The sequence below is a fragment of the Carcharhinus amblyrhynchos genome, chromosome 5, assembly GCF_965287045.1.
Source record: "Carcharhinus amblyrhynchos chromosome 5, sCarAmb.v2.hapA, whole genome shotgun sequence".
Classification (NCBI taxonomy): Eukaryota; Metazoa; Chordata; class Chondrichthyes; order Carcharhiniformes; family Carcharhinidae; genus Carcharhinus; species Carcharhinus amblyrhynchos.
The window spans coordinates 29,326,590-29,353,098 of record NC_137328.1 but is presented as its reverse complement, the minus strand read 5'-3'; the positions used below and the strand labels follow the sequence as shown (position 1 = coordinate 29,353,098).

The 26,509-nt window shown below is 44.6% G+C and overlaps 1 protein-coding gene across 2 annotated transcripts in view; it reads right to left on the bottom strand.

Moving 5' to 3' along the window:
• Positions 1-24,956, bottom strand: part of ythdc1 (YTH N6-methyladenosine RNA binding protein C1) — a 68,608-nt gene extending 43,652 nt beyond the window's left edge. For both annotated transcript variants that reach the window (XM_080188554.1, XM_080188555.1), the window contains exons 1-3: positions 24,825-24,956; positions 2,658-2,759; positions 781-1,124 (exon numbers count right to left, since the gene is read on the bottom strand). In XM_080188554.1, coding sequence (XP_080044680.1) covers positions 781-1,124; positions 2,658-2,759; positions 24,825-24,852 — 474 coding nt within the window. In that variant the 5' untranslated portion in view covers positions 24,853-24,956. The remainder of the gene's footprint in view (positions 1-780; positions 1,125-2,657; positions 2,760-24,824) is intronic.
• Positions 24,957-26,509: the final 1,553 nt, after the last annotated feature.

Genomic DNA, 26,509 nt, shown 5'->3' with positions numbered 1-26,509 from the left:
AACCTCTGCAATCTCCTCCCTTGCCTCCCGCAGCAGCATAGAGCTCAATTCATTTGGACCTAGAGATTTATCCACTTTTAAGGCTGCCAACACCTCCAATACCTTGTCCTTCCCAACATCAATTTGCTCAAGAACCTCAAAGTCTCTCTGCCTGAATTCTATATCATTGTCCTCATTCTCAAGCAAAGACAGATGTGAAGTATTCACTTAACACTCTACCAATGTCTTCTGGCTCCACCCATGATCTTGAAATGTTCTGAAAGGGGACAGATGTGGTAGAGGGAAATGTTCCATGAAGTGATCCTTGCAGGAAGCACATGCTGTGCATGAAGTAACTGCTTTATGCATTTTTTAATTGTGCATTTAAATAATCATTTCCATTCTGCTCAAATCTAGGCTCAGTTTAATTTCCCTGAAACTTGAGCATCATCTGAAAGGCCCCGATAGTAATTGGAACGATCTCCAAGTTATCTGTCACAAACAAATTTCACTAGTTATAAGTATCCTCCATGGAGACTATTCTGTGAAGACAACAAAAGCAAATGTCTCATTGCAATGTATCTATTTAGGATAATTGGTTTCAATAGGTTATATTTAGAGAAACATTTGCCTTTCATTGTATTTACCCCATGGCAACCACTTGCGCCTATTAAACCAGAATCAATGGCTTCCAACAGCAGAAAAATAGCAACGCACTTAGCAAGACATGCGTGCATAGAGTTGGTCCTTCTTCATAGCAAATACAAATATTAACAATTTCAGAAAGTAGTTTTGCCTTACCATGCTGTAAGTTTCTGACTCATCTGGGGTTGCCGATTTAATTTTTCTGTCAGGTTCTCTTCTTCTACTCCCCGCCTTGTCTGTCCGCTCTTTCTGCGACTCTCGGGAACTCCCACCTTGGGTATGGTTCTTTCTTTCAGTGCTTGCAGTTTTGCTTCGCTCATATCGTTGATATTCATCCTTCTTAAAGGTAGATATATGCCTGCCTTTTGAAATGGAAGCTTTTATGTTGTCTCCTGCAGAAGGACAGGAAGACCTTTTGCTAACCTGCCGCACTGAATGGCTTTTCTGCCTTTTCCCATCACCACTGTCAGCCCTCTCCTTTTCGTTTTTTCTTTTTGATGCTGTTCAATAAAGAAAGTTAACATCCTTTATGTCTCAAAAATATTAAAATCATGAGTGAGAAAAGCAAACAGCTTAAAAGGTATTGCACAAGTAACAATGCGATGGTTCCATTGTAAGGAAGACTAGCTCGTATCTAAAACAAAAATAGCAAATATTTGCTACTTAATACCGTGCTTTCACATTTTCATACACAATAAGAATATCCAGTCAAAAATGTACTGAATGCAACCGCCAGCTGAAATTGCCTTTTGCTACTGGCGATGTCACAAGTCAAAACAATTAAAATGTTTTAAAGCATCCATTAATGCTACTGTACAATCAAAAGCAGATTTTGTATATAAAGTACAACACATTCTGATCAGAAAAAAATTATGACCAGACCATACTTTGCCTTCAGCATAGAAACAAACACAAGTCAAAACTGACGCAATAAGACATCACGTATGCCAAGCAATCCAAAACAAGACATGAGAAAAATTAACCCGTAAACTGGTGATCCACTTAAAAATTTCCAGACTATTTTGTTTATTTGTAAGCCCACTTGTGACACATTAACACTGCAATGAAGTTAGTTTGAAAGGAAATGTTGGAAAATCTCAACAGGCTTGACAGCATAAGAGGAGAGATCTCTCCCCACAGATGCTGTCAGACCTGCTGAGATTTTCCAGCATTTTCTGTTTTTGTTTCGGATTCCAGCATCCATAGTATATTTGCTTTTACGTTACAGTAAAAGTCCCCTAGTTGCCACACTCCAGCACCTGTTTGCGTACTATGAGGTAGAATTTGTCATGGCCAATATGCTAAGCAGCACATCCTTGGACTGTGGGAGGAAACCTGAACACCCAGAGGAAACCCACCAGATACCAGGAGAACATGGAGACTCCGCTTGGACGGTGACCCAAGCGGGGAATTGAATCTCGTGCGAAAGTAGTGCTACCCACTGAGCCACCATGCAGCCCTTAGTGACAAGCCACCTAATTTCTTTTCCAGCTCACTTATTTTGAAGTGAAAAAAATAAAGCTATTACAGGCTATATTATCATAGAACCCTATAGTACAGAAAGAGGCCCTTCGGCCATCGAGTCTACACCAACCACAATCCCACCCAGGCCCTACCCCCATATCCCTACATATTATTACCCGCTAATCCCTCTAACCTAATCATCTTAGGACACTAAGGGGCAATTTTAGCATGGTCAATCAACCTAATCGGTACATCTCTGGACTGTGGGAGGAAACCGGAGCACCGGGAGGAAACCCACGCAGACATGAGGAGAACATGCAAACTCCACACAAACAGTGACCCAAGCCAGGAATCGAACCCAGGTTCCTGGAGCTGTGAAGCAACATTGCTAACCACTGTGCTACCATGCTGCCCTCTATTTATTATCAAATACCATTCCAAGAAACATTATTGCTTTTATAATGTTTGCAAAAGAACTGCACCCAACAACATTAACTCGAAAGGCATTGACATTGTGGAACCTTACAACAAGAGTCCATGAACCAAAAGGCGCAGTATGCCAAACTCACCTTTCTTCTCACTAATGTCTTGTTCACTTTCAGGATTATAAAGCTCATCATCTTGGTCAGGGGCTTCTGTCAAGATATCATCCAAAACATTGACTTCACCATCTAAAAGACAAGAAATGTAACTGTTAGCTTTGCCACAAGAACAACAATTACAAACGAGTCAGTCACATTTTTATAGAGCATTTCAATATAATTTTTCCCATAAGGATAAAGGGAGATTTTCTGTAAAAATACACTGCATTTTCTCCCCAATCTGGAGGCATTCAATAGATTTCACGCTTCACATTTCTATCTTGAAACATTATCTTGCCTGTTCTGAGCACGTACGCTGCCTGCTTCCACTGTTTTCTGGCTTTCTTTTGCCTTTTTTTCCATTCCATGTTTTTAATTTTTTGTGTTAGTTTCCATGTCACAGATTGTTTTCATTCCGTCCTCCAACGCCCACCTTTACTTCTTTTCCATATTCGAATCAGAAATTGTTAAAGCACAATAAAGGATCATCGTAGGGAGGAGATGGCAGAGTGATGACAACCCACTAGAATGCTAACCAGAGGTCCAGGCTAATCCTCTGAGGGCAGGGATTCAAATCCCATCAAGGTAGAATTTAAATTCAATTAATAAACCTGAAATTGAAAACGAGTCTCTCAGTGCCAAGAAACTGTCAGCAATTGTCATAAAAACCCATCTACTTCACTAATATCCTTTAACAAAGAACAAAGAAAAGTACAGCACACGAACAGGCCCTTCAGCCTCCAAGTTTGCACTGATCATGCCTGCCTAAACTAAAACCATATGCACTTAAGAGTCCATATCCTTCCATTCCCATCCTACTCACGAATTCGTCACGTTGCCCCTTAAATGCAACAATCACACCTGCTCCTACCTACTTCCCAGGCAGTGTGTTCCAGACGTTCACCACCTCTGCGTAAAAAAACTTGCCTTGCACATCTGCTCTAAACTTTCCCCCACACACGTTAAACCTATGTCCCCTAGTACTTGACTTTTCTACGCGAGGAAACAGCATCTCACTATCCACTGTGTCCACGTCACTCAATTTTGTAGACCTCTATCAGGTCACCCCTCAACCTCTGTCATTCCAGTCACAACAAGCCGAGTTTATCCAACCTCTTCACATAGCTAATACCATCCAGACCAGGCAACATCCTGGTGAACTTCTTCTGTACCCTCGCCAAAGCATCCATATCCTTCTGGTGGTGTGGTGACCAGAATTGTACACAATATTCCAAATGAAGCCTAAGTAAGGTTCTGTACAGCTACAGCATGACCTGCTAATTTTTATCAATGCTCCAATCGAGGCAAGCATGCCGTATGCTTTTTTGACTACCTTATCCACCTGCGTTGCCACTTTCAATGATTGGCGGACATGTATGCCCAGATCTCTCTGCCTGTCAATACTCCTAAGGGTTCTACCATTTACTGTACAGTTCTTACATGCATTGAACCTTCCAAAATGCATTACCTCAATTGTCCGGATTAAACTCCATCTGCCATTTCTCTGCCCAAGTCTCCAAACCGGTCTCTCTCTCGCTGGATGGGAACAATTGAAATGTGGAGCTTGTTCAAGGAGTAGCTACTGTGAATCCTTGATAAATATGTACCTGTCAGGCAGGGAGGAAGTGGTCGAGCAAGGGAACCGTGGTTTACTAAGGAAGTTGAATCTCTGCTGAAGAGGAAGAAGGAGACTTATGTAAAGATGAGACATGAAGGCTCAGTTAGGGCACTGGAGAGTTACAAATTAGCCAGGAAGGAGCTAAAGAGAGAGTTAAGAAGAGGACATCAGAAGACTTTGGCAGGTAGGATCAAGGAGAACCCTAAAGCTTTCTATAGGTATGTCAAGAACAAAAGAATGATTAGGGCAAGATTAGGGCCAGTCAGGGACAGTAGTGGGAAGTTGTGCGTGGAGCCTGAAGAGATAGGAGAGGCACTAAATGAATATTTGTCGTCAGTATTCACGCAGGAAAAAGTCAATGTAGTCGAGAAGAATACTGAGATACAGGCTTTTAGACTAGACAGGATTGAGGTACATAAGGAGGAGGTGTTAGTAATTCTTGAGAGTATGAAAATAGATAAGTCCCCTGGGCCAGATGGGATTTATCCTAGGATTCTCTGGGAGGCTAGGGAGGAGGTTACAGAGCCTTTGGCTTTGATGTTCATGTCATCATTGGCTACAGGTACAGTGCCAGAAGACTGGAGGATAGCAAATGTTGTCCCCTTGTTCAAGAAGGGCAATAGAGACCATCCTGGAAATTATAGACCGGTGAGCTTTACTTCTGTTGTGGGCAAAATTGAGACATATAAGGTGATGAACGGGATGGATAGGATAGAGGTGGAGAGACTCTTCCCGCTCAGAAAGGACAGTAGGACCAGGGGGCACAGCCTCAAGATAAAGGGGGGGCGGTTTAGAACGGAGTTGAGGAGGAACTTCTTCACTCAAAGGGTGGTGAATCTCTGGAATTCTCTGCCCGTTGAGGTGGTGGAGGCTGCCTCGCTAAATATTTTTAAGACGCAGGTTGATGGGTTTTTGATAAGCGAGGGGATTAAGGGTTATGGGGAGAGGGCGGGAATGTGGAACTGAGCCACGACAGATCAGCCATGATCTTACTGAATGGTGGGGCAGGCTCGAAGGGCTAGATGACCTACTCCTGCTCCTATTTCTTATGTTCTTATGATTTGTAATCATCTAGACAGAAATAATTTGATTAGGGATAGTCAGCATGGTTTTACGAAGGGTAGGTCGTGCCTCACAAACCTTATTGAGTTTTTTGAGAAGGTGACCAAAGATAAGGGTAAAGCAGTTGATGTGGTGTATATGGATTTCAGTGAAGTGTTTGATGAGGTTCCTCATGGTAAGCTACTGCAGAAAATACGGATGCATGGGATTGAGGGTGATTTAGCGGTTTGCATCAGGAATTGGCTAGCTGATAGAAGACAGAGGGTGGTGGTTGATGGGAAATATTCAACTGGGAGTTCAGTTACTAGTGGTATACCGCAGGGTCCTGTTTTGGGGCCACTGCTGTTTGCCATTTTTATAACTGACCTAGGTGAGGGTGTAGAAGGATGGGTTAGAAAATTTGCGGATGACACTAAAGTCAGAGGAGTTGTAGACAGTGAGGATGGATGTTACAGTTTGCAGAGGGACATAGATAAGCTGCAGAGCTGGCAAATGGAGTTTAATGCGGAACAGTGTGAGGTGATTCACTTTGGAAGGAGAAACAGGATTACAGAGTATTGGGCTAATGGAAAGACTCTTGGTAGTGTGGATGAGCAGAGAGATCTCGGTGTACATGTGCATAGATCCCTGAAAGTTGGCACCCAGGTTGATAGGGTTGTTAAGGCCGCGTACGGTGTGATAGCTTTTATTAGTAGAGGGATTGAATTTCGGAGATCATGTTGCAGCTGTACAAAACTCTGGTGCGGCTACACTTGGGAGTACTGCGTACAGTTCTGGTCGCCGCATTATAAGAAAGATGTGGAAGCATTGGAAAGGGTACAGAGGAGATTTACCAGGATGTTGCCTGGTATGGTGGGTAGGTCTTATGAGGAAAGGCTAAGGCACTTGAGGTTGTTTTCGTTAGAGAGAAGGTTAAGAGGTGACCTAATTGAGGCATACAAGATGCTCAGGGGATTAGATAGGGTGGACAGTGAGGGCCTTTTTCCTCGGATGGTGATGGCTAACACGAGGGGACATAGCTTTAAATTGAGGGGTAATAAATATAGGACAGATGTCAGAGGTAGGTTCTTTACACAGAGGGTAGTAAGGGCATGGAATGCCCTGCCTGCAGCAGTAGTGGTCTCGCCAACTTTAAGGGCATTCAAATGGTCATTGGATAGGCATATGGATAATATTGGAATAGTTTAGGTTAGAGGGTCATTAGATTGGTTCCACTGGTCGGCGCAACATCAAGGGCCAAAGGGCCTGTACTGCGCTGTAATGTTCTATGTGTCCTCTAACAATCTTCTTCACTACCTGCAAACTCCACCAACTTTTGTGTCATCTGCAAATTTACAAATCACACCAGCTACATTTTCCTCTCAATCATTTATATATCCTATGAACAGTAGTCTGGGAACAACAGTCCCTGTGGAACACCACTAGTCACAGCCTTCCATTCAGAAAGGCACCCCCCCCCCCCCCCCCCCACCTTCTATGGCCAAGCCAGTTCTGTATCCATTTTGCCAGCTCTCCTCTGATCCCATGTGACTTCACTTTTCATATCAGTCTACCATGAGGTACCTTGTTAAAGGCTTTACTGAAGTCCATGTATATAACATGCACTGCCTTTCCCTCATCTATCATCTTTGTCATTTCTTCAAAAAACTCAAATTAGTGAGGCATGAACTCCCCTTCACAAAACTATGCTGTCTATCACTAATAAATCCATTTGTTTCTAAATGTGAGTAAATCCCGTCCCTAAGAATCTTGTCCAATAATCTCCCTACCACTAATGCAAGGCTCATCGGTCTATAATTTCCTGGATTATCCCTGCTGCCCTTCTTAAGCAATGGAACAACACTGGCTATCCTCCAGTCCTCTGGAACTTCACCTGTAGCCAATGAGGATAGAAGGGTTTCTGTCAAGGCCACAGCAATTTCCACCCTTGCCTCCCTCAGTATTCTGGGGCAGATCCCATCTGCAGTCTTATCTACTTAAATACTTTTTAAGACACCCAATAACACCTCCTTTTTGATATCGACATAATCCAGAATATCTGCACACCCTACCCTAGGCTCCTCATCCATCAAGTCCCTCTCTTTGGTGAATACTGAGGCAAAGTATTCATTTAGTGTCCCACCCATTTCCTCTGGTTCCATGCATAGATTCCCTCTAAAATCCTTCAGCGCACCAACCCTATCCCTGGCTACTCTCTTGCTCTTTACATACATATAAAATGGCTTAGGATTTTTTAAATCCTGTTTGCCAAGGATTTTTCATGACCCCTTTTAGTCCTTCTAACTCCTTCCTTAAGTTCCTTCCTACATTCTTTATATTCTTCAAGAGCTTCATCTGTTCTAAGCTTTTTAGACCTTACAAATGCTTCCTTTTTTTGACAAGTCTCACAATATCCTTCATTATCCAGGGTTCCTGACACTTGCCACACTTATCTTTCATCCTCACAGGAACATGCTAGTCCTGAATTCCAAGCACCTGACATTTGAAAGACTCCCACGTCACGTGCTGACTTACACTCCATCTCCCCCAATCTACACTCTCCAAATCCTACCAAACGTTGGTGCAGTTAGTCTTCCCCCAATTTAACACCTCTGCCCGAGGACACTCCTGTCCTCATCCACAAGCACCTTAAAATTTATGGAATTATGATCACTGTTCCTGAAATGCTCTCCGACCAAAACTTTGAACACCTGGTGGGCTCATTTCTCAATACCAGGTCTACTGTGGCTTCTTCCCAAGATGGGCTATTTACATATTGTTTCAAGAAATCCTCCTGGACACTCCTGACGACTTCTACCCCATCCATGTCCCGAGCAGTGAGCAAGTTCCAGCCAAGAAAGGGAAAGTTAAAATCATCCCTACAACAATCCTATTGTTTTTGCATCATTCCAAAATCTGTCTGCGTATCTGCTCCTCTATTTCCAGCTGGCTGTTGGGATAAACCCCCAACATTGAACCCTTCCTGTTCCTGAGCCCTACCTATACCGCCTCGCTGCCTGAACCTTCCGAGGTGTCGTCCCTCAGTACAGCTGTGATATGCAGACATGAAGCAAAGTTCTTAACCGGTAATGCAACTCCCCGACTCCTTTTACATCCCCCTCTATCCTGCCTGAAACATCTAAATTCTTGAATGTTTAGCTGCCAATCCTGTCTTTCAATCAAGTCTCTGTAATAGCAACAACATATTTCCAAGTACTATTCCAAGCTCGAAGTTCATCAGTCTTACCTGTTACGCTCTTCGTGTTCAAACAAATGCATTACAGACCACCAGTCCTGCAGTGTTCAACAACTGCTCTCTGCCTGCTCTTCCTCTTACGGGCCTTAGTTTGTAGCTTTCCGTTGGCTATTTCTCCTGATCTACTGCTCTGGTTCCTACTCCCCTGCCATACTAGTTTAAACTCTGCCAACAGACTCGTGCAAATGTACCTGCCAGGATATTGGTGCCCCTCCAGTTTAGATGTAACCGGTCCTCGTTGTATTGGTCCCACCTGTCCTGGAAGAGATCCCAATGATCAAGATATTGGAACCCTTCTCTCCTATATCAGCTCTTTAGCCAAGTGTTTAGTTGCACTATCTTCCTAGCCTCACTGGCACATGACACAGGAAGTAATCCTGAGAATCCTTCCTTTAGGGAGAGAAATCTGCCATCCTGACCTGCTTTGGCTGACATGTACTCCAGAAATGGCCTAACAAGCCACACAGTTCAAGTGCAATTAAGGACAAGCAACAAGTGCTTGCCCATGATGGCCACAGCCCATGAAAGAATAAATTAAAAAAAAACAAGTCTGCACCAGTCCTTCACTTCAAATGTGATGTCTTGTCTAATCATACTACAACCCCTCACTGGGGGCGGCACAGTGGTTAGCACTACTTCCTCACAGCACCAGAGACCTGGGTTCAATTCCTGGCTTGGGTCACTGCGGAGTCTGCACATTCTTCCCGCATCTGCTTGGGTTTCCTCTGGGTGCTCCAATTTCCTCCCACAGTCCGAAAGATGTGCTGCACTGCTCCTGCTAAATTCTCCCTGACAGGCGTCGGAGTGTGGCACTAGGGAATTTTCACAGTGATTTTATTGCAGTATTAATGTAAGCCTACTTGCGACATTAATAACTAAACTTAAATTCTCATCCTAAAATAATTAATTCACTCCTCACATTAACCAAACTGCCCTTACTTCTATTGGCGAGATCAGATGCAGACATGAAGCAAAGTCTTGCATGGTTCCATACTTAGAATATTATGTCTCCCTGAAAGATGTGGCTTGGAAACAAATACTAAATGATAGGTTAAATACAGATATAGTAATGCAGCTGAGTCCCAGAAATCAATCAGCTGGATTGGTTACTTGAGATGCATGTGAATCAAGTAGATTAGCTATTACCCACTATTAATATGTCACAGACTCAATGGCTTCTGATTGAAGTATTGGACAAGTATGGGTTATGTCAAGTCATAAAAATGAAGTGTGGTAGGTCCTTGGGGTTATCAAAGGCAACTTACAGAGCATTCATTAATTACCATGTCCCTTAGAGATCACTTGTTTTTCACAAACAGCCTCTCTCAGGAGAGCATAACAAGGCAGGCAGATTAATGATGTGTTTCAGCTGCTCCATGACTAGATGAGGCAAGTTTAACTGTTCAGATTTCATATTTCCATAGCTATTAATACATTAAACCTCAGAAAAGATATTCTCCTATAACTTTAAACACTAAAAACCTGACAGTTATAACATTCTGCTATCTGCAGAACAGTTATCACAAAATCCAGATTAACAACACTTTTGGCTTCCAACGGGTTCGCTGTCCCATTTTGTTGAGTCGTAATATCAAGTGATCATCATGAGATACACCTCAGTTTCCAGAGGTCCCAAACAAAACACCAGCAGTAAGGCGATTCTTTTCACCCCTACCGTCTACTCGACCATCTCGAGGGCAACATGACAGCTCAGAGACTATCTCTGTTGCTGTGCGGACACATGGATTTGGGCCTGTGTCTGTGGGAGTTTGCACGTTCTCCCCGTGGTTGCGAGGGTTTCCTCCGGTTTCCTCCCACATCCCAAAGATGTGCTTTTAGGCTGATTGATTGGGTAACAAATTGTCCCTATATTGGACCTCCCTGATCCTCGCACATTAGGCGTAGACTAAAATCATGAATAGGTCACTGAGACAGTGGGACCGCGGCGCGGGCTCGTTGGGCCGAAGGGCCTGTTTCCTGTGCTGTGTTGTTCTTTGTTTGTACCGGACACACCAGGACAAATTTCCCAAAATCTTTGGGTGGCCACAGGACGCAGGTCTTCAACCAGAAACCACCTTCCCTCCCTCATTCTACTTCGGCAGTGCAAAGGGAAGTTTCTTCTCCGCTGGCCACCTAACTGCAGTCCTTCATCTTTCGCTCTTGGCAAAATCTCTTTCACTGCCTGAAAGTTAATCCATTGTCAACGTAGATGCTCTTAGCTGTTTACTGGAATATCTTGCACCTGCTTGCCCGTAAGTCAACCTGCCCCCTTCACACAGTAACCAATCGGCCCAGACTTGTTGTCAGGCAGAATTTGGTGCTAGCCACATTACTCTCTTCATTGCTCCATTCAAGCTGGAACAACATAGTGCCAAACATAATCATCATATAAAACTTCTCATTCATAATAGGCTAAGTCGGGCCTATCATAGGACATTAGAATTAAGAGCAGAAGGAAAGCACTTCAAACCTGCTCCACCACCATTCAATAAGATCATGGCTGATTTTCTCATGGACTCAGTGCCACTTACCCACTACTCACCATAAACCTTTACTGTTCAAAAACCTATCTTTGCCTTAAACATTCAACAAGATGGCCTCAATTGCTTCACTGAGCAGGGAATTCCACAGATTCACAACCCTTTGGGAGAAGTTCCTCCTCAACTCAATCCCAAATTTGTTCCCCCTTATTTTGAGGCTATGCCCCCTAGTTCTAGTTTCATCCACGACTGGAAATGATCTCTCTGCTTCTATCTTATCTGTTTCCTTCATAATTTTATATGTTTCTATAAGATGCCCCTCATTCTTCTAAATGCCAATGAGTATAGTCCCAGTCTACTCAGTCTCTCTAAGCCAACCTGCTCAACTCAGGAATTAACCTAGTGACTCTCATCTCCACCCTCTCCAGTGACAGTATGTCTTTCCTGAAGTACAGAGACCCAAACAGTACTCCAGATGTGACCTCAAGGACAATCTTCTCATCCCAGAAACCAATGCAGTAAACCTTTGCTGTACCATTGCCAATGTTTATCCTCATTTAAACATGGACACCAACACTACGCACACAACTCCAGATGTGCTCTCATTAAAGTCCTCTGCAATCATCTTGCAATAAAAGCCAAATGCTTAGCTTAACCAGCCTACATCTTTTTGGAGTCTCTTTGCATCCTCCTCACAGCTTACATTTCCATCTAGCTTTCCATGGTTAGGTCAGCAAAGTTGAGAGACATTACTCTTGGTCTCTTTGAAGTCATTAATAGACATTGTAAATCACTGAGCCTCCAGCATTAATCTTTGCTGCATTCCACAAAGCTATCAAATTGAAAACGCATTTTATCCTGATTCTCTACTTCCTGCCCATCAATGAATCCTGTATCAAAGAACAAAACAGCCTGGGAAACAGGCCCAACGAGCCTGCACCGCCATTTTAACATTACCAGTCCCCCCTCCACCCATGACCCTTATCTATGCTTATGGCATTCCACATTGAGGGAAAACTAATTTAGGGACAATTTATTACGCCAATCAGCCTAATAGCACATCTTTGGGGTGTGGGAGGAAACTGGAGCACCCGGAGAAAACCCACACCAGCACGGGGAGAATGCGCAAACTCCCACAGACACTGGCCCAAATCCATGTGTCTGCAGAGCAAACAGTGATAGTCACTGAGCTGTCGTGTTGCCCAGCATCTGGTCCAGTTTAAGCACACACTAACGACATGAAGTACTAGGCTATTCTCGAAACAACCAAGAGCAGCCCTCGTACAACCCATCGCGTGTATGCCCCTTGTTGGGCAACAAGGTGGACCAAAGCATCTGTGGATTAAAAGAGAAAAACATCAGTATCATTCCCATCCTTATACATTCCCAGGGACTTCCCAAGGCTCCTGAACCTTATTTAAAACAGTCTCCTATATCCCTCCCTCTCCATCCTGCTCATGTGCCTTTCTAAGAAACTCTTAAACAACTCCAGCGTGCCTGCCTCCACCACCTTGCTTGGCAGAGCATTCCATACCCCCACTACCCTCTGTGAAAAACCTCCCTCTAACATCCGAATTATACCTCGCCCCCCCCCCTCACCCTAAGCCCGTGGCCCCTCGTAATGTGCATTTCCAACCTAGGAAAAAGCTTACCACTGTTTACTCTATCTATACCCTTCATATCCATGCTAACATTATCACAAATTCCAGGCAACCTATTAACACTAATCATAGTTCTGTAAAACCAGTTTCATAAATTTGATCAGAGTTTGAATACATATGTCCAGATTCTGAAACCTCCGCAGCAATGAGGGTTGAAATGCTTCAATTAAAACAATTTGAATTCATATACACTTCAATTGTTGTATAATGTCTTCACTCAGGGTGGTGAGCGAGTGGAATTGGCTGCCATCGGTGGTGGTGGAGGCCGCGAACTTGCTGGGATCTTTTGAGAGACTTCTGGATGAGTACATGGGATTTAATGGGATTGAGCGTTACAGATAAGCCTGGTAGGTTGGGATATGATCAGGTCAACTTGTGGGCCGAAGGGCCTGTTTGTGCTGTAGTGTTCTATGTGGTTCAAAGGAGGACTAAATTAAAGCAGTTTAATATCAAAACAAACAGGTATTAGGGCAGAGGAAGAATGGCTAAGTCAAGTTGGTAAGTTTGAAGGAGCTTCCCAAAACAGGAGGGGAAAGGACAGGGAGCAGCTTACAAAGAAAAGCTTATGATCTTGGCAGTTGAAGTCAGTGGTAAAATAATTAAAAGAGCAACAGATATGAGGATTGTACAACTGGCAAGGACAACACAGATAAGGAGGAGCAAAGACACTGGGAATACTGAAAAGACAGATGATAAATGTAGTCAATGTAGGCCAGCATGCAAGGTGTAAGTGGAGCCCCTAATGGGTTGTTAAGATTTTTAAACCAGTAAACGTTAAGACACTGACAGAAATGGCAGCATTCGGTTAAATAACTTTTAAAATAAGCTAACAAGAGGCAACATGCATGAGATGTAGTGATTAATACAAACGGATGATTATGATTGTAAAACACATACTGATATTTTGAATGTATTGTTATTAATTTTTAAGGAATACTGTTCTCTTTGGCCAAAAGCAATTTACTGCAAGGCATCATGATAAAGTCATTATGGCAAAGCCATATTTTGTGAGAAAGAATGGTTAGCAAACTTAATCATATTTCACGAATACGGTTTATTCACTGGACAAGACGGACTGGTGCCAAGGTGTGGTGTAATGAGTTAGTCTGGTTAGACAGTGATCTCTTTAAGGGAACCCATGAGAATGCTTATTTGAACTCTGGGCTATGCACCTTAAGCTACTATGCACCCAGGATGTGGGGTCAGCCAAGATAATAGTCAGCTTCTGGATTTTATGGACTAATAAAATACCGTTACACTGAGGAGCGGAATGCATTTAGCCAGAGTACTTGACAGGTACTATTGTTGATTTGTGTCCCTTGAAGTTGATTTAAAGTTTGTGAAAGGCGGGAATGATTGATAAGAAAAGGAGATGTACGAGGCAGATTTTTTATACAGAGGGTGGTGGGTGCCTGGAACTTGTTGCTGGGGGAGGTAATGGAAGCGGATACAGTAGGGACTTTTCAGGGGCACATTGACAAATACATGAAAAGGGTGGCAATAGAGAGATATGGCCCCTGGGAGGGTAGGGGTTTTTACTTAAGTCAGGCAGCACTGATCTGGTTTTGATTGTATACATTAGATTCATCAGAGAGGTTTTGCTGCTATACGTCAGAGCTACTTAACCCTTTGATGAACCCTTGGCAACTGCTGGTTTGAATAAAGGTATGTCTTTATACAGAGATAGCTGCCTCAAATCTTGTGTTGTCTAAACTTTGGACAGGACCAGTCACCTCGGGTATCCCACCAACACAAGGTGATGGATAAATGGGATTTGGTACACATCAAGGCACTGGCAGCAGTTTATGAATGCCAAAATAGTGTCCAAATAGTCAAAGATGAGGATTTCAACAAACGCGCTGATGCAAGCAATGTTTCAGTGGTATTATGGGGTGGAAGTAGGCAGTCTTAATGGAATGAGTGGGTGACCGGAATCTCATCTTGGAGTCTTAAAGACTGAGAACAGCGATGGAAGGGTGTTTTTCAGAATAGAGATCTGTAGCCATTGGTGTTCCACAAGGATCAGTGTTAGGGCTTCTGTTGTTTGAAGTATACATAAATGATCTGGAGAAAAATGTGGGTGGTCTGACTAGTAAGTTTGTGGATGACACAAAGTTTGACAAAGAGTTGCTGATAGTCCCAGGGATTGTCAGAGGATACAACAGGATATAGATAGACTGGTGACTTGAGCATAAAAATGGCAGATGGAATTTAATCCAGACAAATACCAGTTGATGCATTTTGGAGGATCAAATTTAGGTGCGATGTATATTGTAAATGGCAGAACCCAAAGGAATATTAATATACAGAGGATCAGAATGTGAGGGTCCGCAGTTCGCTAAAAGTGGCAACATAGATGGCCACGGTGAGTAAGAAGGCATATAGCACGTTAGCCTTCATCAGCCAGGGCACTGAGTACAAGAGTTGGCAAATCATGTTGTGACTATATAAAACTTTGGTTCAGGTGCATTTGGGATATTGCACGCAGTTCAGGTTGCCACACTACCAGAAGGAGTGGAAGGTTCACTAGAATGAACAAAGAACATTACAGCACAGCAACATGCCCTTTGGCCTTCCAAGCCAGCAATGGCTATGCTGCTCGACTTAACTAAAACCCCCTATCCCCATCCTAGTTAGTATTTGTCAAGATGCCCCTTGAAAGTCACTACTGCATCCACTTCCATTACCTCCCCCAGCAGTGAGCTCCAGGCACCTACCACCCTCTGTAAAAAATCTGCCTCGTACATCTCCTTTAAACCTTGCCCTTCACACCTTAAATCTGTGCCCCCTAGTAATTGACTCTTCCACCATCGGAAAAAAACTTCTGACTATACACTTTGACCATGCCTGTCATAATCTTGTAGACTTCTATCAGATCGCCCTCAACCTCCATCTTTCTAGTGAGAACAAACCAAGATTCTCCAACCTGTTCTCATAGCTAATGCCTTCCATGCCAGAGAACATCCTGATAAATCTTTTCTGTACCCTTTCCAAAATCATCTCATCTTTCTGATACTCTGGCGACTTCTTAAGAAGAGGAACAACATTGGCTATTCGCCAATCCTCTGGGACTTACTGAACTTCAACCTCATGTTGAGACTTTTTACAGTATACTTATACTCTTACCTGTATAGCCAGTGAGGATTCAAAGATTTCTCTCAAGGCCCCAGAAATTTCCTCCCTTACCTCTCTCAGTATTATATCCCTTCAGGCTTTTTAAATTTCTGCCTAACTCTCTAAATTGCTGCTGCAGGACCTCATCACTCCTCCTACCGATGTCGTTAGTACCATGACCTCTGGCTGTTCACCCTCTCCCTTCAGAATGCTTTCTGCTCAGAGACATCCTGGACCCCCAGGGAGACAACATACCATCCTGGTGTCTCTTTCACGTCCACAGAAGTGCCTATCTGCACCCCTAACTACAGAATCCCTATAACTATTGATCTAGTCCTCTTTGTCCCTCCCAGCTTAACAACACAGCCAGTCATGGTGCCACTGCTCTGGCTGCTGTTGCCTGGTCTCGAGGGTGTTGACTATGAGAAGAGGTTAAATAAAAAAAATTGTTTTCACTGGAAAGATGGAGGCTGAGGGGAGGGATGATAGAGGTCTACAAAATTATGAGGGGCACAGACAGGCTAGATAGTCAGAAGCTTTTTCCCAGGGTGGAAATATCAATTACAAGGGGGCACAGTTCAAGGTGAGAGGAGTAAAGTATAAGGGAAGTGTGTGGGGGAGATTTTTCATGCACAGAGTGCCAGGTGGTGGAAGCAGGAACGTTTGCAACATTAAGGTAGGTCTGCTGAGGAACAGTGGAGGATCTTTAAGGACATCTTTCTTGGTGCTCAGCAGAAATTTATTCCGATGGTTAAAAAGGATCGTAGGAGGAGAGATAATCAGACATGGATAACGAAGGTGGTGAAGGAAAGTGTTAAATTAAAAGCGGATGCGTTTAGAGTAGCTAACAGTACTGGGCGAGAAGAGGATTGGGAGAGGTTTAAATGTCAACAAAGAATGACAAAGAAGTTGATAAAGAAGGGTAGGATAAACTATGAAGCTGCGCTAGCGCTTAATATAAAAAAAAGCAAGAGTTTTTATAAATATATAAAAAGGAAGAGGCTGGCTAGGGTGAACGTTGGACCCTTAGAGAATGAGAGGGGGAACTTAGTGGCAGGGGATGGGGAAATGGCTGAGGCCTTGAATAACTTTTTTGTTTCGGTCTTCACGGAGGAGGACGTGAATAATTTGCCGGGTGTTAGCGATGGAAAGATGGTAGGAGTGGAGGGCCTGAATGACATTATTGTTACTAGAGAGGCAGTGCTCAACAGACTGGAGGGACTGATTGTGGACAAGTCCCCAGGACCGGATGGAATGCATCCAAGGGTTCTGAAAGAAATGGCGGAGGTGATAGTGCATGCCTTGGTGATTATTTTCCAAACGTCGCTGGATTCCAGGGAAGTGCCAGAAGATTGGAAAACGGCTAATGTTACGCCGTTGTTTAAGAAGGGTGGCAGGCAAAAGGCAGGGAATTATAGGCCGGTTAGTTTAACGTCTGTTGTAAGTAAAATGTTAGAATCCGTGATCAAGGAGAAAATAGCGAGGCATCTTGAGGAGAATTGTTTGATAGAGCAGACGCAGCACGGTTTCGTTAAGGGGAAGTCGTGTCTGACGAATTTATTGGAGTTCTATGAGGATGTGTCTATGTGGATAGAGGAGACCCGGTGGATGTGGTGTTTCTTGATTTTCAGAAGGCGTTTGACAAGGTGCCTCACAAGAGGTTATTGCAGAAGGTCGGGGGCATGGAGTTGGGGGTAGGGTGTTAGCGTGGATAGGGGATTGGCTGTCAAATAGGAGGCAGAGTGTGGGGGTCAATGGGTGCTATTCGGATTGGCGGTTGGTGACTAGTGGAGCACCCCAGGGGTCGGTGCTGGGGCCTCAGCTATTTACCATTTATATAGATGATCTGGAGGAGGGAACCAAGTGTATGGTGTCAAAATTTGCTGATGACACCAAGATTGGTGGAACGGCAAATTGTGCGGAGGGTGTGGAGAGTCTGCAGAAGGATCTAGATAGGCTGGGCGAATGGGCCAGGAACTGGCAAATGGGATTTAATGTTGGCAAATGTGAGGTTGTCCACTTTGGTAGGAAGGACTATTACTTACGTGGCAAAAAACTGCAGCATGCGACGGTGCAGACGGACCTCGGGGTCCTTGTGCATGAGTCGCAAAAACCCAGCCTGCAGGTGGTCAGGAAGGCAAATGGGATGCTGGCCTTCATAGCGAGGGGGATTGAATATAAAAGTAGGGAGGTCTTGCTGCAGCTGTACAGGGCACCGGTGAGGCCGCAGCTGGAGTACTGTGTGCAGTTTTGGTCGCCGCACTTACGCAAGGATATTTTGGCCTTGGAGGGAGTGCAGAGGAGGCTGATACCGGAGTTGAGGGGGTTGAACTATGAGGAGAGGCTGAATAAACTAGGCTTGTACTCGTTAGAGTTTAGAAGAATGAAGGGAGATCTCATTGAGACATATAAGATGATGAATGGGATGGATAGGATAGAGGTGGAGAGGCTCTTCCCGCTCAGAAAGGACAGTAGGACTAGAGGGCACAGCCTCAAGATAAAGGGGGGGAGGTTTAGAACGGAGTTGAGGAGGAACTTCTTCACTCAAAGGGTGGTGAATCTCTGGAATTCTCTGCCCGTTGAAGTGGTGGAGGCTGCCTCGCTAAATATATTTAAGACGCGGGTTGATAGGTTTTTGATAGGCAAGGGGATTAAGGGTTATGGGGAGAGGGCGGGAATGTGGAACTGAGACACGACAGATCAGCCATGATCTTATTGAATGGCGGGGCAGGCTCGAAGGACTAGATGGCCAACTCCTGCTCCTATTTCTTATAGAATCTCTACAGTGCAGAAAGAGGCTGTTCAGCCCAGGTGCAATCCCAAAGCCCTATGTGTTTACGCTACTAATCCCCCTAACACTAAGGAGCAATTTAGCATGGTCAATCCACCTAAACCGCACATCTTTGGTGTGGAGGGGAAACCAGTGCACCCAAAGGAAACCCACGCAGACACGGAGATCATACAAACTCCAGAAAGACACAAGGCTGAAAGTGAACCAGGTTCCCTGGCGCTATGAGACAATAACGCTAACCACTGTGTCACCCTAAGAGGCATCTGGATAAGTACATGAATATGCAGGGAATAGAGGGATATGGTCCAAGGTTAGACAGCAGGTTTCTTATTAATTTCATTAGGGTATCATGATCGGCATAGGCTTGGAAGGCTGAAGGGCCTGTTCTTCTGCTGTACTTTTCATAGAATCTCTAGTGCAGGAGACCATTCAGCCCATCGAGCCTGCACCGACAACAATTCCACCCAGGCCCTATCCTCATAACTCCACATATTTACCTTGTTTGTCCCTCTGACCCTAAAGGGAAATTTGGCATGGTCGATCAACCTAACCTGCACATCTGTACTTTTTTTTGTTGTTAGTCAAATGTGACACCAAGGTTGCAAACAAATAGGTTGGTTCAGACTTGGCAGTTTCTGAGTACATTGATTATAGGTCATAAATAGAATTTGCAATAGGGATGGAAAACAATAGTCCTCCCATTACTTAGCTGGAGGAATTTTTCTGCACCAGTGCTAAATGTCAGGCAAGCAGTGTGATAACATAGAAACAGTGAGATAAAGCTGTTTCTACAGATGATGCTGCCAAGTGGCACTAGGAATGGGAGCGGGTCAAGGATCTATATTCTAACCAAAGGTCAGCACTGCTGGAGCAAGAAAATAAGCTACTGCAATTGTTCCTCTCAGTATGACTGGACTGATAAAATAGAACTATCCTCCTCCAATGCCTCTCCACAATCAGTCTGGGCAGATGATTTTGGGGAGACATCGGAAAAGAACAGTATGGTCAACTGAGGGAAAGGCTGCAGGCAAATTGAGAAGGGCAAACAGAGTTCATTTAAAGGGATGCAGGGATTGAATCCTGACTAGAAAGGCATGGATTTGGGAGAAGGAACACATTCGTGGGTGTTGCTGAAGGGAAGTTAGATATGGGCTGATAGGTTGCAAGAATTGAGGATGGAAAGTTGTGTTTTTTTTTGCCGGGGGGGGGGGGGGGGGGGGGGAGTGATGACAACGGCAGGTTTGGAGGGGACAGTACCCGAGAAGATGGAGAGCTGCTAACAATATCAGTTTAACATAGGAGCAACAAAGGGAAGTAGAGTGGTCTGTAGTTTAGTGGGTATAGGTCAAAGCACATCGACAAAATTAGCTTAGAGAAAAGGTTAAAGTTCCAGCTCATGCAGAAAGGAATCTTAGGGAGCAGTGACAAGAATCGCAACAGATGGTGGACACCAAGATTGGTGGAGTAGTGGATGAGGTGGAGGGCTCTCGAAGGCTGCAAAGAGACATTGATAGGATGCAGAACTGGGCAGAAAAGCAGCAAATGGAGTTTAACCCTGATAAGTGCGGGGTGATTCATTTTGGTAGGACAAACTTGAATGTGGATTACAGGGTCAACAGCAGGGTTCTGAGGAATGTGGAGGAACAGAGAGATCTCGGGGTTCATACATACAGATCTCTGAAAGTTGCCACTCAAGTGAATAGAGCTGAGAAGAAGGCTTTTGTTAGCGTATTAGCTTTTAACAGGGGATTTGAGTTTAAGAGCCGTGAGGTTATGCTGCAACTATACAGGACCTTGGGTGAGACCACATTTCGAATAGTGTGTTCAGTTCTGGTCACCACAATACAAGGAGGATGTGGAAGCATTGGAGAGTGCAGAGGAGATTTACCAGGATGCTGCCTAGTTTGGAGGGTAGTTCTTATGAAGAAAGGTTGAGGGAGCTGGGGCTTTTCTCTTTAGAGCAGAGGATAAGAAACGACTTAATAGAGGTGTATAAGATGATGAGAGGGATAGATAGAGTGGACGCGCAGAGACTATTTCCTTGGTTGGATGTAGCTGTTACTAGGGGGCATAACTATAAGATTCACAGTGGGAGATATAGGAGGGATGTCCGAGGTAGATTCTTTACTCAAAGTGGTTGGGGTGTGGAATGCGCTGCCTGCTGTGATAGTGGAGTCGGACACTAAGAACTTTCAAACGGTTATTGGATAGGCACATGGAACACATGAGAATGACAGGGAGTAGGACAGCTTGATCTTGGGTTCGGACATAGCTTGGCACAACATCGAGGGGTGAAGGGTCTGTACCATGCTGTACTGTTCTATGGAACAACCAGCCTGCAAGAAAATAATCGTTGTAATGGGGAATGAGAACATCGAAGGCAGACACGAGAGCATATTTTCACTAGCTGCAAACAGCTAGCTGTGAACAGTTGGCCAAAAGTTAGGACATAGTAAATGAATTGGCAGGGAGATTTTTCCAGGGGCAGAAGCTGAAGTAGGATTGTGAGATCAAAGTGGATGTATTGAAGAATATGAGCAGAAATGTTTCATCTGTGATTAACGAAATGGCAAAAAGGCCACATGAGATGCAAGGTTAAGAGAAGGACCATATATATTATTCTGGCATGGTAACATAGATCAGATCAGAACCAATTAAACAAAACTGCTGCTTGTTTTCTCATCTCAAACCCACAACTGGGTCATATGCTAAATAATGCCATAATTATTTTTAAAGGTACAACAGGGAATAGAAGAAATTAGGTATCAGTGTAGATTTGACTTAACAATAATGGGATGGCACAATAGTTAGCACTGCTGCTCCAGTGTCAGGACCTGAATTCAGTTTCCGGCTTGGGTCACTGTCTGTATGGAGTTTGCGCATTCTCCCCATGTCTGCGTGGGTTTCCTCCAGATGCTCTGGTTTCCTCCCAGTCTGAAAGACGTGGTTAGGTGACCCAAAAAGGCGCCGGACTGTGGTAACTAGAGGAATTTTGCTGTAACTTCACTGCAATGTTAATGTAAGCCTTACTTGTGACTAATAAATAAACTTTTACTTGAATGAACATTCTTAAACTGAAGAATTGTATTTTGTGCTCCAGGTGTTGTGTTAGCAGACAATTCTCTCGAACCTCTCGTATGCGTTTTCTCATCTGGCAGCTGATGTACACATCTGCATTAACAAGCACCAAATTAACATTGATATTTTTGATCCAAACAGTGGAACCATCACGGATTATCTTCGGATTTCAGATAATTAAACCAACAATTCCAAGCAATCCAGCTCATGAAATGTATCTCGAGTCTTACTAGCTTGAAAAGCTTAGCTCCTTATTCTTCTAATCAACTTTGGAGGAGATTGTATTCTTGATATCAAATAAAATCACAAATAACTCAAACTGCAGAGATTACCCCATCAACATCACTCCCCCCGCCCTTGCAAAGTTAACTCCAGAAGAGTAGCTCTTGCCCCCTCCCACTATTGAAACCAAACAGCCTCTACATTATCCTCCCTGAATTTGACCAATCGGACATGTAACTTGCCCAAATTGCCTGCCGCTGAACTCCCTTAACAAGGGAGACATCTATATAAAGACAAGCAATCACGCCAGGAAGATGACATCAAGGGTAGTGCCCCACACTTCAATGATACTGAGCATCCATCTACTGGATGCTGTTGAGGAGGGTTGGTTAATTATGCACACCTCCAGATGGGAGATGACCAATTGGCTGGACAGCCAATGTGGCTTGGGAGGCAGTGGCTGCAGCTGTCAGCGCCAGAGCACACACATGCACAACTGCAAAAAGATGAATGACCTCCTGTAGGCAGCAACGGCAAGTGTCCATCCCATCATGACATTGGTTCCATGTGTCACACCTGCAATGTTGAGCCATCCCTGACACACTGTGGCCTTCCACTACATTTCTCCAATCCCTCTGGCAGCCCCAGGGTGTCGAGGCACAGCCCTAAAAATCCCCACCTGATTGCCAAATCCCACACACTGTGCTCTTCCATCCATCAGGCTTTCAATTCTCCCTGATGTCCCCACAGGATAAGACTATGCATAACTGAAGAGCAGGCAAAAACTGGTGGTGGGGTTCCCAAGCTTTGCCACCTCACCACCTTTGGGCAGCAGTTGTCAGCCACAGCGCCTGTCCAGCTCATTGATAGAAGGGTAGGCAGGACTATATATATGTGGGGTGGTGGACTTAATATGGCACTCCTTGAAGATCTCTCTGCACCATGAGCCTACAGTTAGCAGACCGCTAAACTGGCACCACCCCTCCGGTCTCACCCAGCAACTTTGCAACACGTGCACACACTCCGCTCCGCCCATGCACTCTGGGGGCTATTGCTCAATGGAGTTCACCACCTCTTTTCACTACAGCTGTGCATGGGTGGGTGGGTGCATGGGGAGACACAGCACCACCCTCTCTCCACTACATATAGCAATATTGCGACAGCCAGATAGATTTGCCCTAGAAGCCTTCCCCTTTGTTCCCCACCCTGCACATTGGTTTTTAGGCAGTTAAGACGGACTCACCCAAACTCTTCCCAGTTCCCATAGAAGGTCAATCACAACTGTTAACCCTGCATCTCTCACAAATGCTAGACCTGGCAAGTTTAACCATTTAATGGTTTTCAGATTTCCAACACAACACCATATTGCTCTTAGATCTGCTTTAGATGCTGACTGAGGTATAATAGTTTAAACAACAGGAGAATTCGACTGAACTTCTGCAGTGCTATAGTACCTTTTAGTCATCCAAAGGCCTCAAATTAACATCACATCTGAAACTCTGTTCCAACAACACAGCACTCCCTCATTACTGCACCGGAGCATCAACTTGGATTTTGCACACAAGTCTCCCAAACGTGACTCAAAAGCAACCTTCTCTGACTCAAAAGCAAGAGTCATGGATCTGCAGGTGGATGTTTTCCCAGAACACATGCACAGGCAAACCAAGAGGAATCACAGGTCAGGGGGAAATCATTTAGCCCACTGAGTCCATGCTGGTGCTCTATTAGGTCACTCCACTCATCCTCATTCCTCTTAACCCTGCAAAGTCTTCTCTCTCCCTTTTGAAAGCCTCCATTTTCTGCCCCAACACTTTAGTAATTTAATCCAGAACATAAATGCACACTGTGGCAATTTTTTTTAATGCCACCATTAACCATTTTGCCACTCAAATTGCATCGTTATCTTCTGGTTCTCAACCGTTCACAATCTCTGCAGTGTAGGAGGAGGCCATTTGGGCCACCAGGTTTGCACAGATTCTCCGACAAAGCATCCCAATCAGATCCTATCCCAATAAGCAAGTACTTACCCCACTAATCCCTCCTAACCTGCACATCAAACCCACGCAGACACGGGGAGAGCATGCAAACTCCGAACCTGAGCTCTTGGTGCTTCAAGGCAGCAGTGCTAAGCATTGTGTTACCATGCTGCCCATGCTTCAGTCTACCTACTCTGACCAGGCCCCTCATGGTTTTGAATGCCTCTATCAAATCTCAACTTTATTCCCAGATTCTCAAATCTATCCACAAAACTGAAGTTACTCACAGCTGAAACTTTTCTCATGAATCTCTTCTGTAGCCTCTGTGATGCCTTCACATCTTTCTTAAGTATGATGCCCCAAATTGTACACAACGCTCCAGTTGAGACAGAACCACTTTCATAGTTCTTTTATAACTTTCTAGCTTCTGGATCTTGCGCCCCATTTATAAAGCCCAGTTTGCCTATACTTTATTAACCAACTTTTCAACCTACTTTCACCCCGCTGAAAAGCACCCCATTTTATGTTCTTTTTAAACACTCTCTTTTCTTCTCCCTGGCCCAAGAAGTGTGGGAAGGAAGAGGCTTTGGGGGGAGGGGGGAATCGGCACAGACATAAGTAACATGGCGGCGAGGCGCACCCCCTCCGGCTATTTTTTTTGCGGGGGGGGGGTGGCGCTACGGGAGCGGTGAACGGGACACAGAGCTGGGCAGTATGTAACAACTGAACTTCCTCTCACAAAACACCACTGGGTGCCTGGATTGGCGCAGTCCTCGCTGATTTTTGCCATCCCCCTCCCGCGCCATTTAAACAAGAGGCCCACAGGGGCCCTGGCTCTTCATGTTTCCCTCCTCCTCCTCAACTCGCAGTCACCCACTGATGCAGAGTAGTTGCGGAGGCAGCAGCGCCTTAGTTTACCTTTATCCTCCCGAATTTCCGTCGCCATGAATGATGTGGAGAGGCTCGCCTCGTTCCGCCCTAGGGGCTTCGCTATCGCCGCTATCCACTATCCACTGCTCGCAAAATGGCGCCGCCAGTGAGGATCGCCGTCATCCCACAGGCCTCCGCGCTGCCTCGCGTCACAATGGGCGCCGTCGTAACGTCACAATCAGCGCCGCCGCCCTCCCCCGGCAGAGTAATGACTAGGCGGACTTGATTCCAGAGATTGGAAATTGTTGAGTGAACCTTGCATTGGATCAAAACCAATGTACTGCAGATTCAAGCAGCAGTTAACGTCAACTCAAAATATGCAGTCAAATTGCTGGAATAAACAACATTTCTGAAAAGACCCCCCCTTGTCATTCATTTTTTTGATGGTCTTGTTCCAATGATCCACTTTTATTTTCTATTATCGAAAAATGTTTAAACTTCCTATGGGAAAATATTTGTAATGATATTTGAATTATCACACGCAAAGAAGCATGATCATGAAGTAGTACCTTTAAATTTGGGGAAGTGAAACCATATTTCTGCCCTTGCATGTTCACTACAGCAAAGTGGTTTTAACACATAAAGGCTACTGCTTTAACCAAGCCTTTGTCAACAGTGGTGTCAGGACATAGGAGAAAGTGTAGATCATTCAGCCTTTTGAGCCAGTTTTGTAAATCCATTAGACCATGGCTGATCTGCATCCATGGCTCATCTGCATCTGTCTTGGTTGCATAATCATCTAGCTTCAGTTAGATTACCCCTCAAACTATGCTCAAGGGGGGGAGCGGCATGGTGGCATAGTGGTTAGTATGACTACCTCACAGTTCCAGGGATCCGGGTTCATTTCGGACTTGGGTGACTGTGTGGAATTTATACATTCTCCCCGTGACTACCTGGGTTTCCTCCAGGTGCTCTGGTTTCCTCCCACAGACTGAAAGACATGCTGGTCAGTTGCATTGACCCGAACAGGTGCCGGAATGTGGCGGCTACTGGAACTTTACAGTGATTTCATTGCAGTGTTAATGTAAGCCTTACTTGTGGCGAATAAATAAATTTTACAGATGCGCGGGTTAAGTTGATTACCATGCTAAATTGCCCTTTAGTGTGAGGAGGATTTGCAGGGTAAATACATAGGGTTATGGGGATAAGGCCTGGGTATGATTGTTGTCGGTGCAAGCTCGAGGGTCGAATGGCCTCCTTCCGACTGTAGGGATTCAATGATTCACCTGGAGGAAACCTGCACAGACACGGGGAGAACGTGCAGACTCCACACAGAACTTGGCCCCTGGTGCTGTGAGGCAGTAGTGCTAGCCACTCTGCTGCCCACAACTTGGTCCTAATCAAATGAAGGCTAGCACTCTATTAACCTTTTCAACTTTTTTTGTCCACTAGCTTTTTTTGGGTGATTAATGTAAATGCTCCACACTTCCACTATTTAGAAATTTTGAGTGGAATTTTTTGAGTTTTTTTCTAAATGCCCTGCTAGCATGAAAACGGAAGAGTTCTTGATGCAATTTTTTGGGCGAATTTGCACTCCCAATCTTACTGACTTAGACATTGAAAATATGGTCTAGGCCATTTCTAGCCATTAGACGCAGTCAGCGGGAGGATGTTGGGGCGGGGGGGGGCGGGGGGGTGGTGGTGGCTGGGGCACTTAATTTGCCAGACAGCTT